Source organism: Cydia strobilella, chromosome 26 (genome assembly GCF_947568885.1).
Source record: "Cydia strobilella chromosome 26, ilCydStro3.1, whole genome shotgun sequence".
Taxonomy (NCBI): Eukaryota; Metazoa; Arthropoda; class Insecta; order Lepidoptera; family Tortricidae; genus Cydia; species Cydia strobilella.
The window spans coordinates 8,391,411-8,403,708 of NC_086066.1; the positions used below are offsets into that span (position 1 = coordinate 8,391,411).

Here is a 12,298-nt window from a genome sequence, read left to right on the forward strand (position 1 = left end):
CTTATAACTGCGTCCTTAACGCACGTACCCCGGACCATCTTACACACGATCGAACGTGAGCAGAGGGCCTACCGAGAACCACGTTCGACGTGTTGCGTGCGTTCGAGGTCGTGTGGCCGCAATCGGCCGTCTGTAAACACTTTCATTCAGTCTTTTAAAATTAGTGGAACGCCCTGCCCGAGTCTGTGTTTCCGCATGAGTACAATCTGGGGCTCTTCAAGGCAAGAGTTAATAGGTATCTCATAGGTAAGCGTGCTCCACCGTAGACCGCATCAGCACTTACCATCAGGTGGAATCGTGGTCAAACGCCTGCCTATTCATTTTTTTTTAAATATGGCTTTAGTCCAGTGGGCCCATTTCGCCAGTATCAAGGTCTTTAATAGGAGCTTTAAATACGACTAAAATTGTACGGTTAGTACAAGACAGTGTACGGTGATTTCATTATCTCTTGTAAAGCGATAGACTTTAAGGACCCTCCACACTCGTACGCGCATCACGGCGCAAAGCCGCGAACGCGATTGTGGAGCAAGTTTTACAAAAAACACGTGGGCTCAGCCGTAGACTTCAAAATGGTGGTTAAACGCGCTTCAAGATTAATTCCCCATTCACTGCACATCACCACATTCATTTACTGTATAATAAGCTATCGATAAAACACTTTAAACAATATTCATGAGCAAAAACAAAGGAATTGTGACGTTTTCAACCAAATAGTACCACATTGTCGCTTGTCATAAGGTTGATTTCGAATTGATTCTATATGGAAATAGCGCCTTATTGACAACCGACAATAAGTACCCTTTTGGTTGAAAATGGCACAATTAATCAATAGGGTAACTATCAAGATGGCGCTCGGACCGGAAGTCCCCGGTCCCCGTAAACCATGAATCTAGTATCTAGTATAAAACTAATTAATTAGGCATGAGTGGTGGGGGAACTGTCAGAACGGGATAGTCTTATGTATCTTTCAGTAGGAGTAGCAGAGAAAGCATTTATAATTTAGCATTTTTAATTTTTCACAGGTTTTATGAGCCATCTTGCTTGATCCGCAATAATAATTATTATTATTGATTGTCCTTGTTATACTTACATTTTTTCATTCCCCACCGTAAATTTATATGGTTTATGGTGGGCTACAAATCTACTCGACCAATCATATTGTCATATTGCGTCATATCGCTGGCCAATCTGACGCGAATTTAGAGTCGCCGAGATGAAAGAAAAAATCACCAACTTGTAACCAAAAAGTACGGAACCCTCTGTGGGCGAGTCCGACTCGCACTTGGCCGGTTTTTAGTATTTGTTGTTATAGCGGCAACAGAAATACATCATCTGTGAAAATTTCAAGTGTCCAGCTATCACGGTTCATGAGATACAGCCTGGTGACAGACGGACGGACAGTGGAGTCTTAGTAATAGGGTCCCGTTTTTACCCTTTGGGTACGCAACCCTAAAAATATGACCATGTGTCTTATACGTGCGTTACTCTAAGTGTGCCATTTAGCTTAAAATATGATCCAATTGATGATCAATGAAATCATACTCTTTTTTACAGATCTTCCGGAATCTACTACCTGCAGACCAATGATGCCGCGCCTTTCTCTCGAGTCTCGAGGCTAAACTTAACATTATTTGAGGCATTTTCTATGAAAAGGGACCTTATTGTCGATGGCGCTTACGCCGCACAGCGTCGCGCGGCATTGTATTTATACCGGAGCATCGTTTATAATGGCGTAAGCGCCATCGACAATAAGGTCCCTTTTTATAGAAAATACCACATATTAGGGGAAATCTTCCCAGATCGACTTAGCCCTAAACTAAGCAAAAGCGTGTACTGTGGGTGCTAGGCGACGATATTACATACTTATATACATAGAAAACCCCCATGACTCAGGAACAAATATTAGTGTTCGTCACACAAATAAATGCCCTTACCGGGATTCGAACCCAGGACCATCGGCTTTGCAGACAGGGTCACTGCCCACTAGGCCAGACCGTTCATCAAATATCAACCTTAAGGGTCTCCCTTTATATGTCGACGCGGAATCGGCAAAAGCCGATAGAAATGACCTTTATGTCTGTGCAATACGAGCGAAAATCTCTTCATTCGACTCGGCTCGCATCGGCCGACGCCTCTTTCGCTCTTATTGCGCAGACAAAGGTTTTTTCTATAGGCTTTGGCCGATTCCGCGTCACTTATAAGACCATTAGGAGTTCGCTGTAATAATAACTCAATGAAGTAATTAAGTATTTTTTTATTATTAACACTTTTTAAACTTATAGCGAGGTCTATAGTTCTCAGAGCCACTAGTTTATCACAGTAGCACAGAATAAGTAATAGTATTATCATACAGAACGGCCACGCACCGCCTCGCCCCGATTCGAATTACCTCGCCCCGCGACACCAGATTGACGGCCGTTTGCCGGCCGCTCAGTACTGTTTGTAAGCAACTTACTCACACTATGACGCATGATGCGTGTACAGACGTGCCGTTCACACATAGAAACGCAAGTGGTTTTTGATGTATAGCGTGTCCACCCTGTGACAGTAGTAACATTTACCGGGCGATGTTTCATCTCATGAGTCCGTAACCGTCCTTCCCGATTCCACTTGTATGTAATCACAGTAGTTACATTTCAAGAGGCTTTCACCTGTATGTATTATCTCATGAATCCGTAACTTTCGTTTTGCACTTCTAATCAACTAATCACAATAGGGATGATGACACATGTTGAATTTTATAACAAAATCTAGTAAAATAGATAGCGAATGAGCAATTTATGACAATAATGTGGATATTAAAATAATATATGGAAATGATAAAAAATATAGGATTTTAAAGTTTCAAAAAGGAATAAAGTAAAGATACCATTCGATTCCTTGCATGTTATCAAAACAAAGATTGTATGGCAACTATATGCATAAACGCAATATTTCACTGACAAAATCGCAATTTTACTTATTTTCCATACATTCAAGATGGGCTCTCAGTGACCTTGACGTCACGTTCGCTTATCGTTTTGTTAGCAGCGTTTCGCGAGTGAAGTACGACTGTCGGACTTTGACTATCATTTCTGACTTTTATATTGCTTTAATGCAATGGGTCCCATATAGGCATTTGATCCCAAAAACAAACCTGATCGATTAATACCATTAATAAAAATTTGTCATCAAGACTATAGTCCAAATAAATAAAATAAAAATACAAGAAGCGGCCTGGGGACTTCCGCATTCACATCTAATGACAGTGGCCATATCAAAAGCTTCTTAACTTTAACTAGTGTGTAGATTCATATGTCTCTTTAAGTATGCCTTCTGCCTGCACTTGTATTCGCAGTAATTACACTGAAAAGGATGTTCACCCGAGTGTATCATTTGATATCGTCGTAAACTTGTTTTGTTAGTGCACTTGTAATCACAGTATTTACACTTAAAGGGGTTTTCACCTGTGTGTATCATCTCATGAATCCGTAAGTGTGCTTTTTGTTTGCACTTGTAATCACAGTAGTTGCATTTAAAGGGTGTTTGTATGTATCATCTCATGTCTACGTAAGGAGCTTTTTCGATTGCACTTGTAATCACAGTAGTTGCATTTAAAGGGTGTTTCACCTGTATGTATCATCTCATGGGTCCGTAAGGAGAATTTTCGATTGCACTTGTATTCACAGTTTTTACACTTAAAGGGGTTTTCACCTGTGTGTATCATCTCATGAATCCGTAAGTGTCCTTTTTGTTTGCACTTGTAATCACAGTTTTTACACTTAAATGGTTTTTCACCTGTGTGTATCATCTCATGAATCCGTAAGTGTGCTTTTCGTTTGCACTTGTAATCACAGTAGTTGCATTTAAAGGGTGTTTCACCTGTGTGTATCATCTCATGAATCCGTAAGTGTTCTTTTCCTTTGCACTTGTAATCACAGTTTTTACACTTAAAGGGGTTTTCACCTGTGTGTATCATCTCATGAATCCGTAAGCGTGCTTTTCGTTTGCACTTGTAATCACAGTTTTTACACTTAAATGGTTTTTCACCTGTATGTATCATCTCATGTCTACGTAAGAATCCTTTTTGATTGCACTTGTAATCACAGTAGTTGCATTTAAAGGGTGTTTCACCTGTATGTATCATCTCATGTCTACGTAAGGAGCTTTTATGTTTGCACTTGTAATCACAGTAGTTGCATTTAAAGGGTGTTTCACCTGTATGTATCCTCTCATGTCTACGTAAGAATCCTTTTTTATTGCACTTGTAATCACAGTTGTTACATTTAAAAGGTTTTTCATCTGTGTGTATCATCTCATGAATCCGTAAGTGTGCTTTTCGTTTGCACTTGTAATCACAGTAGTTGCATTTAAAGGGTGTTTCACCTATGTGTATCTTCTCATGAATCCGTAAGTGGGCTTTTCGTTTGCACTTGTAATCACAGTAGTTGCATTTAAAGGGTGTTTCACCTGTATGTATCATCTCATGTCTACGTAAGGAGCTTTTTCGATTGCACTTGTAATCACAGTAGTTGCATTTAAAGGGTGTTTCACCTGTGTGTATCATCTCATGAATCCGTAAGTGTGTTTTTCGTTTGCACTTGTAATCACAGTAGTTACATTTAAAAGGTTTTTCACCTGTGTGTATCATCTCATGAATCCGTAAGTGTGCTTTTTGTTTGCACTTGTAATCACAGTAGTTGCATTTAAAGGGTGTTTCACCTGTATGTATCATCTCATGTCTACGTAAGAATCCTTTTTGATTGCACTTGTAATCACAGTTGTTACATTTAAAAGGTTTGTCACCTGTGTGTATCCTCTCATGTCTACGTAAGTGTCCGTTACTGCAGCTCGTGTAGACACAGTACCTACACTTGAAAGGCTTCGCGCCACGGTGTGTCATCTCAGGTTTCCGTAAAACTGTTACGAAATACTTTTTATCTTTGTGTAACGTTTGTTGACTTTGTTGATGTTCTAAAGCATCGTTCTCTCGGGTCGAATTACGCGACGGTCCTAACGACACGTGAGTGCGTATGTGTTTCACCAAAACCGACTTGTTCCGGAACCGTTTCCCGCAATGGTGACATTGATAGCTGGCGGTGGTGATGGTGAGGTTGCGTTTGTGTGCGGGCTTGGCGGTGTGTGTGTGTGCGGGCTCGGCGGTGTGTGTGTGTGCGGGCTCGGCGGTGTGTGTGTGTGCGGGCTCGGCGGTGTGTGTGTGTGCGGGCTCGGCGGTGTGTGGTGCCGCGTCCAGCAGCACGCGCTCCAGCCTGACCGCGCACGAGAGCCGCCGACCCGACACCACCGCTGGTGCTGCAACAATTACATAAATATATTAGCTATAACTAGTGATCTGTCATAATTATATCTAAGTCCCCCAGGGCTGGTCATATAGCACGGAAGACCGATTCGTGGAGCAAACGACTACTCGAGTGGCGACCATGGAGCGTCCTCAAAGTAGACCCCAGATGCGTTAGGACGACGACATTAAGAAGACTGTGGGGAAACAGTGGCTCCAAGTCGCACAGAACCGCGACGAATGGCGCAAAATGAAGGAGGCCTACACCCAAAGGGTAGAAAAAGGCTAAAGAGAGAGAGAGAGAGTGATCTGTTTTAATTATGTCTAAGTCCCCCAGAAAAGTCATAATGTGCAATTGTATGTTTCTCATGATATTGCACGATATCTGTTTGTTTAGTGTACCTAATAAAGTAAAATAAAAAAAAGTTAGGTGAGGTTAGAACTGCGAATATTGCAATCCCGGAGAATCGAATGTTTAACAAAAAGGTTAGGTTAGTTTAGAGCTGTGACCCCCCCCCCCCCCCCCGCATCGAAAATCTAACAGAAATGAGATAAAGTAGGTTAGGTTGGAAACTTGGAACTGCGACTCCCACAGAATCGAATATCTAACAAAGAGTAGGTTACATCTGCAATCCTCTTAGAACAGAATATCTAAGAAAAGAAGATTTAGAAGAAAATTCAAAATGGGAGCCATTTTTTTTTACTCCAATTTTGACCTCAGATTCATAATAAAGGGCCTCTCGGATCCTCAGATATCAATTTTCATCTTGTTCATAGAAAACATTAAGAAATTCAAGATGGCGACCGTTTTCTTCCAACTTTGACCTTAGATTCATAATGAACGAACTATATCTAGTCTAGTCTAGTATCTTTCATTAGATAATTTGAGTGACAAAGAAAGTTGACTCTTGGAGACCCTGTACAGTCACCATCAGATATATCAGAGCGCCCGAGGTGCTCAAAATATCTGAACACGCACTCTAACGCCTTGACAATAGAGGCGTGTTCAGATATTTGTGAGCACCTCGGGCGCTCCGATATATCTGATGGCGACTGTACATCTCTGAGGATAATTTGATATACTAATCTTATAGTTCTGACACTTGAGAGACATTAACACCTCTAAATAATTTTAAATTTCTTTATGAATCTGTTTTTTTTTTATTATAGTTTTTTTGTGTAATTCGACATTAAGTGACCTTATACATCACCAAGTAATTGTAATACGTTAGTTTGAATGAGGTAAAATACATTCATTTACATACAAGATATATACAGTGGTACTACGTAAACGAAATTAATAACTAGCTTAAATCTAAAATAGGCCCTTGAGGCATTGTACCAAGGATGCTGGCGGCATTTCCCCGCTGTATCGCAATGCTGATACGTTGTGCGAGAAAGCCGCCAGCTCTTCGGTCACCAGTTACGTCAACCAGACGCTTCGCGATTTCTGCAAACAACTTATGCGCGCTGGGACCCCATGGACCTAGAGTTTCAACTCCAAATGGAACGAAATGATACTCTCTACCGAGGCTCTTATATTTATTACGTTTTAAAATTTCGGCGCTTTCCGCCGCTCCGCCCGCTTTTACATTAGTCCGTTGGAGGTGGGACGGTGCCAGTGTGTCTACGCAGGTAGCATCCCACACCAACATCCGTCCCAAGCTCCAAGGAACCAAGGACATCCCATCGGGCCTCTTGCCATCATCTCTGATAATGCCAGTCGGCTCAAGAAGAGCGGGTACATTGATGGTGGCAAGAGACCGACGGATTATGTCATTAAGCGACGCATGTCTTGAAAAACGGCCGGCACTTTTTTGACAAGATAATCCATGGTGTCCCAGTCGGTCCACGTCCGTGCCACAAGAGCATATGTGTGGCGTACACACCGAAACCCCGAGTCGCAAACCAGTCGCCAGTCTAAGGGAGGCCGGATCCAAGAAAGTACCAGTATTAGGCGAAGGACAACTAACTGCAACTACTAATTAAGTTTGAATTAGTAGTTGCAGTTAGTTGTATCACAGACTACATACTAATAAGACACTTCCAACCCATACATTAAAATGCGCCACTGAAAATGCGCTGTTGCCTGTCACATTCGAAACATAACACTTCTTAACAAATATCATCAATATCATGTAATATTAGAACTCCTAACGACATCTATACATCTTCATTGAAAGTTATCTAGACATATGTCGTTGTCAACGATTACGAATAATAAACAGATATCGCTTTATAGTGTATTAGGTTTAGGCAAAGATAGATATAACTCCGTAATAGATGGATACAGTCTAAGGAAAAAACGTGCCTCGAAAATCAAGAAAATTTGATTCTCGTTCAGAGGGCGCTACTAGCTTTGGCTTACTGTCGTATAGATGGCGTTGACGGTTTCGTTTGTTATTTAACAGTTTAAACGCATATCAGTAAAAGAACATGGGTCAAAATCATAAAAATAATTAATGCAAATAAAATAAAAATCATTTATCTATATTTAAATACATTTTATCGTATTTTTATAAATCTTCATTTTTAGTTTTAAAGTTTGTCGACAGATGGCAATGAATTTACTGGGGTTACAAAATTTACTATGACAGTACCGCTCTAGTATAAGTTTACTCTATGGTTTAGGTTTAAAGACATTTATTCTCATAAAGATAATACATCACTGACATGAGAACATATTTAGAAAATACAATATTTACATCTATTTTCGTTGTCGCAACATAATAAAAATAATATGCATATTTTACTAGTTATAACTGAATTATATGAGTACCTACATACATAACTACACGTTCAACTCGCTTTGCAGTGTTATATTATAGGCGTGTCTTCAATGACATGTTTAACAAGTTGCTTTTTAAACGAGTTAAACGTGTCGAGATGTTTAATATATGTGGGTAGGTTGTTGAACATGCGCGCACCCTCAAAAGTGATCATGGATTTGCCGTAGTTAGTACGAATCTTCGGCAAGATAAGAAAACTAGCGCGGCGGCTATGCCGATTACAGAGGTTCGGAACATTTTTTCTGTTTTTAAACGACAAGTTCGTGTGCATTTTTTTATTTAAAGTTTTGCGTATAAAAATGCAACTGTTGTAGATAAATAGTTGTTTTATACTCATTAATCTGGTTTCAGCGAAATTTCTTTTTGTATGTGTTAGGTAGTGATAATTAAACAGCATTTTAATTATTTTATTTTGTAAAATTTGTAGTTCAGCTAATCTTATTTTTGCAGCACTGCTCCTAATTTCAATAAAATATAGCAGGTGTGGTTTTACAAGAGCATTGTAGATAGTAACTTTTTTGTTTTTGGGTATATACTTAATAGTGTTATGAAGAGAACCTCGCAGGGTTGCCAGTTTCTTTTTTATGTGATCTATATGAAAGTTTCAGGTTAGGTGTGTATCCATGTAAAAGCCGAGATATTTTTCATGAGTTTTTTGTTTTAAGGAGATGTCATTTATTGTTACCGCGTGTGTAGGAATGGGTTTGTTTTTGGCGTTAAAGATTACATAGCAAGTTTTGGAAACATTTATAGTCAATAAATTACATTGCAGCCATTCGTAAAGCATATCTAGATCATGTTGAGCTCTAGCAATTATGTCATGCATAAATGAACCAAAGTAGAATAGACAGGTGTCATCGGCGTAAAGAGTGATGTGGCCATTTAGATCCAGTTCATGCACATTGTTAATATAAGCTAAAAATAGTAGGGGACCCAGAATCGAGCCCTGCGGAATGCCACAAGTTACGGGAAGTGGGTCACTAGTTTAATTAGAATTAGAACCTTCTATTTTAATTACTTGTAGCCTGTTTGTGAGATAGGATTCAAACATTCGCAGAGCTGTTCCGGTTATGCCAATGACTTCAAATTTTTTAAGGAGTAAGTTGTGAGTGTAACTAACAGTGTCAAAAGCTTTTTGGAGATCTATAAAAATGCCAAGAACTATATTTTTATGGTCTATGTTATGTTTTATTTTGGTAATGAGATCGACAGTTGCTGTGAGTGTGTTACTTTGGGGTCTAAATCCGTATTGGCCTTTAAACAGAAAATCGGTGGAGTCAAAGTAGTTTATTAATCGTGTGTACAATATTTTTTCGAGGATTTTAGACAACACCGGTAGCACAGAGATAGGCCTGTAGTTACCAGGGTCAGTTTTCAATCCAGACATGTATATATAAGTGACTTTCGCTATTTTAATTGTATCAGGGAACACACCAATTCGTAAAAGTTTATTAAAACAGTACGTTAGTTTGTTGACTATTAAGACTTTCAAACATTTAATAACCTTCGTATTTATTCCGTCTAGTCCGCTACTAGTGTTAGAGTCAAGATTATTAATTATATTTAGAATTTCTTCTTCAGAACAAAGTTCAAAGTGAGTCATTTTAGAATTAGGTATATTATTTTGTGGCAAAGCGTATGTGAAGTTATCATGATATTCTGTAGGTATATCTCTAGCTAAACGTGACCCTATTGTTGAAAATAAGTATTGAATGTTTGACAAATATCGTATGTATTACTGATTTCATTGGAGTCAACTATTAATTTTGAAGGTGCTATTGAATAAATTAAATGTATTAAATTTATTTATTTTCTTGCGATAATTATTTAAAAAAGTATTTAAATTTAAAATAAATAAATAAAATGAGTTTAATTGTGCCATACTATTTTTGAAGTCAAGTTTGATCAATGATCCCAGCGGGGTTCGAACCGGCATCTCCAGAAACTGTTTGTCCCTAGACCTCGAATATCGAAAAAAGAAAATAGTCTATTGGGTTGTTGCCAGCTCGAATGCGCCTATAAATCGAGCTGTAAACGGCGCAATGTTCGTATTGTCACAGAATAGAGCTAAGTAGATAGACATAGTATAGTAGTTATAGACATGAAACCGAGCGACCAGGCCCCTATTTCACCACGGTGACAGGTGCGACAATTGTCGAAATCACTATTACTAACGTCACAGGCCTCCATAGGCTACGGTAACAGCTTACCATCGGACGGGCGGTGTGCTTATTGCCACCAATATTTTAATTAAAAAAAAATCATTATGTCGCCAATAAATAAGTACTTATTTTGCGAAGCTAATGACAATTGTCACAAGAAACACGACAATTAAATTGTCACGAAATTCCGACACAGAGTTCTGTCAAGAATTACTGAAAATTCTTTTAAATCTGTAACAATTGTCATTCATCATCATCATAAACTTACCTGTTTTTTGCCGATATAATAAAGTTTTTTTTAATAATCCAATGATGGTGGTAAACAGGAATACGGCCCGCCCGATGGTAAGCGGTAACCGTAACCCATGGAGGCCTGAGACGTCAGCAACAGTGATGTCGACAATTGTCGCACCTGTCACCGTGGTGAAATAGCGGCCAGGGGTAAGAGAAAGACATATTCATGTATTGACATGTTAATGTATGGCAGCATAATCCTTTTTCTCTTTCTCTCTTATAAATTTCGGTATTTCGCCATCGCCTCCTACCTATGCTGCCATAACCCGACCATGAAAAAAAAACCCGGTCGGTGATAAGGACAAAGCATGGCACTATTTTCTCATTCCTCTTATAGGAATCGCAATAAGACTATCTTTCTCTATCAAAGAGTGTCAGGGGCCCTACCGCAAAAACCGATATTCCCAAATTGCGGGGATCTTTCTCTTTTACTCCAATGAAGGCGTAATTAGAGTGACAGAGAAAGATGCCCCCAATTTGTGAACTTCGATTTTCGCGGTTATAGCCCTGGCCCTTGGCTAAGTATGATATGATATTACTCGGTACTCTCAGTAGGAAGGTTACTATCTATACTTCATATAGGTACGTCAGCAGCAGATACATGTGCGCGGGCCGGGTGTCCATAAAGTCTAAAAAGCCACTAAGTCTAAAAAGTGTCTCCACTCAATAGGCCCTAAGATATAAAACCACATACCCTTAGAGATTAAAGGTGCTACTGGTGTAAGAGGTTTCGTGAATAAACTTAAGGCTAAACTTATGTCTGAAGCGTACTACTCTGTTGACGAATTTTTTGACGGCGTGCACTCTTGAACTGGTTCACAATCCCAAGCTATATAGGTAGAAATATAAAATAAGAATTTAACTAACCATAATTATGTGATATGATATACTTATATGAAGTTACTGTAATCATTTAAACATGTAAATAATAAATTTTAAATAATAATTGTACCTACCTGACATAATTATCTTATACCTAATATTATATTCATACTGATGTGTTTTGCTATGTAACTTAGATGTAAATAGTTGTAAATATGAAATACTGTATTTGACATGTAAAACTATGTTTTATAAAGGAATAAATGAATGAATGAAAGGCATGCGCGTTTAAATCATCAGAAATATGTTAACAGCTAAGATAGTTTTTTCATTTAAGCACTCAAAATATCACAAATATATTAACAGATCAGATTTCATTTTTTCTTATAAACTTACTAATCATAAAAATAAATACATCCAGAACGTCAGTCGTATCTAAGCAGTCAAATTTCAAAAATATCTTAACAGACTGTCACAAACACGTGATCTTTCATAACATCAGACAGACGTGAGACAGACATATGCAATGACAAGTATGCACTCTTCTCGTGAAACGTCAAATAATTGTGTCCGAATTATTTTTACACCAAGATATGAAATATTTTCTTGTCACAGATCGCGTACTTAGATGAAGCATAAGTATTTTAACTCTGCTCCCATACAGTTATGACATATTATGCTAGTGCAAATTACAATATTAATTAAACAATACAAAAAAATAGTTTTAGGGATAAACGCGTGTATATACCTATAGGTACGTTCTGTTCAAGTATAAAATCACGCAGGATGTTACCAAATAGTGCGCTTTATATTCTATTCGATATTAATATTCTATAATAATCGGGCGACCAGAGGGCTGGCCACTATTTCGCACAGCGTGTTAGTATCGCTATACAGCGTGCAAATACGGCCAGCCTTCTGGGCACCTTGCCCATTGACGGCGATTTAGGCCA

General features: G+C 38.7%; 1 protein-coding gene across 1 annotated transcript in view; it reads right to left on the reverse strand.

The window, feature by feature from the left end:
* Positions 1–68: 68 nt before the first annotated feature.
* The window catches only part of LOC134753082 (zinc finger protein 845-like), a 34,630-nt gene continuing 22,400 nt past the window's right edge, over positions 69–12,298 (reverse strand). Inside the window, exons 8-9 of the mRNA XM_063688845.1 lie at positions 4,198–5,292; positions 69–130 (exon numbers count right to left, since the gene is read on the reverse strand). Coding sequence (XP_063544915.1) covers positions 69–130; positions 4,198–5,292 — 1,157 coding nt within the window. The remainder of the gene's footprint in view (positions 131–4,197; positions 5,293–12,298) is intronic.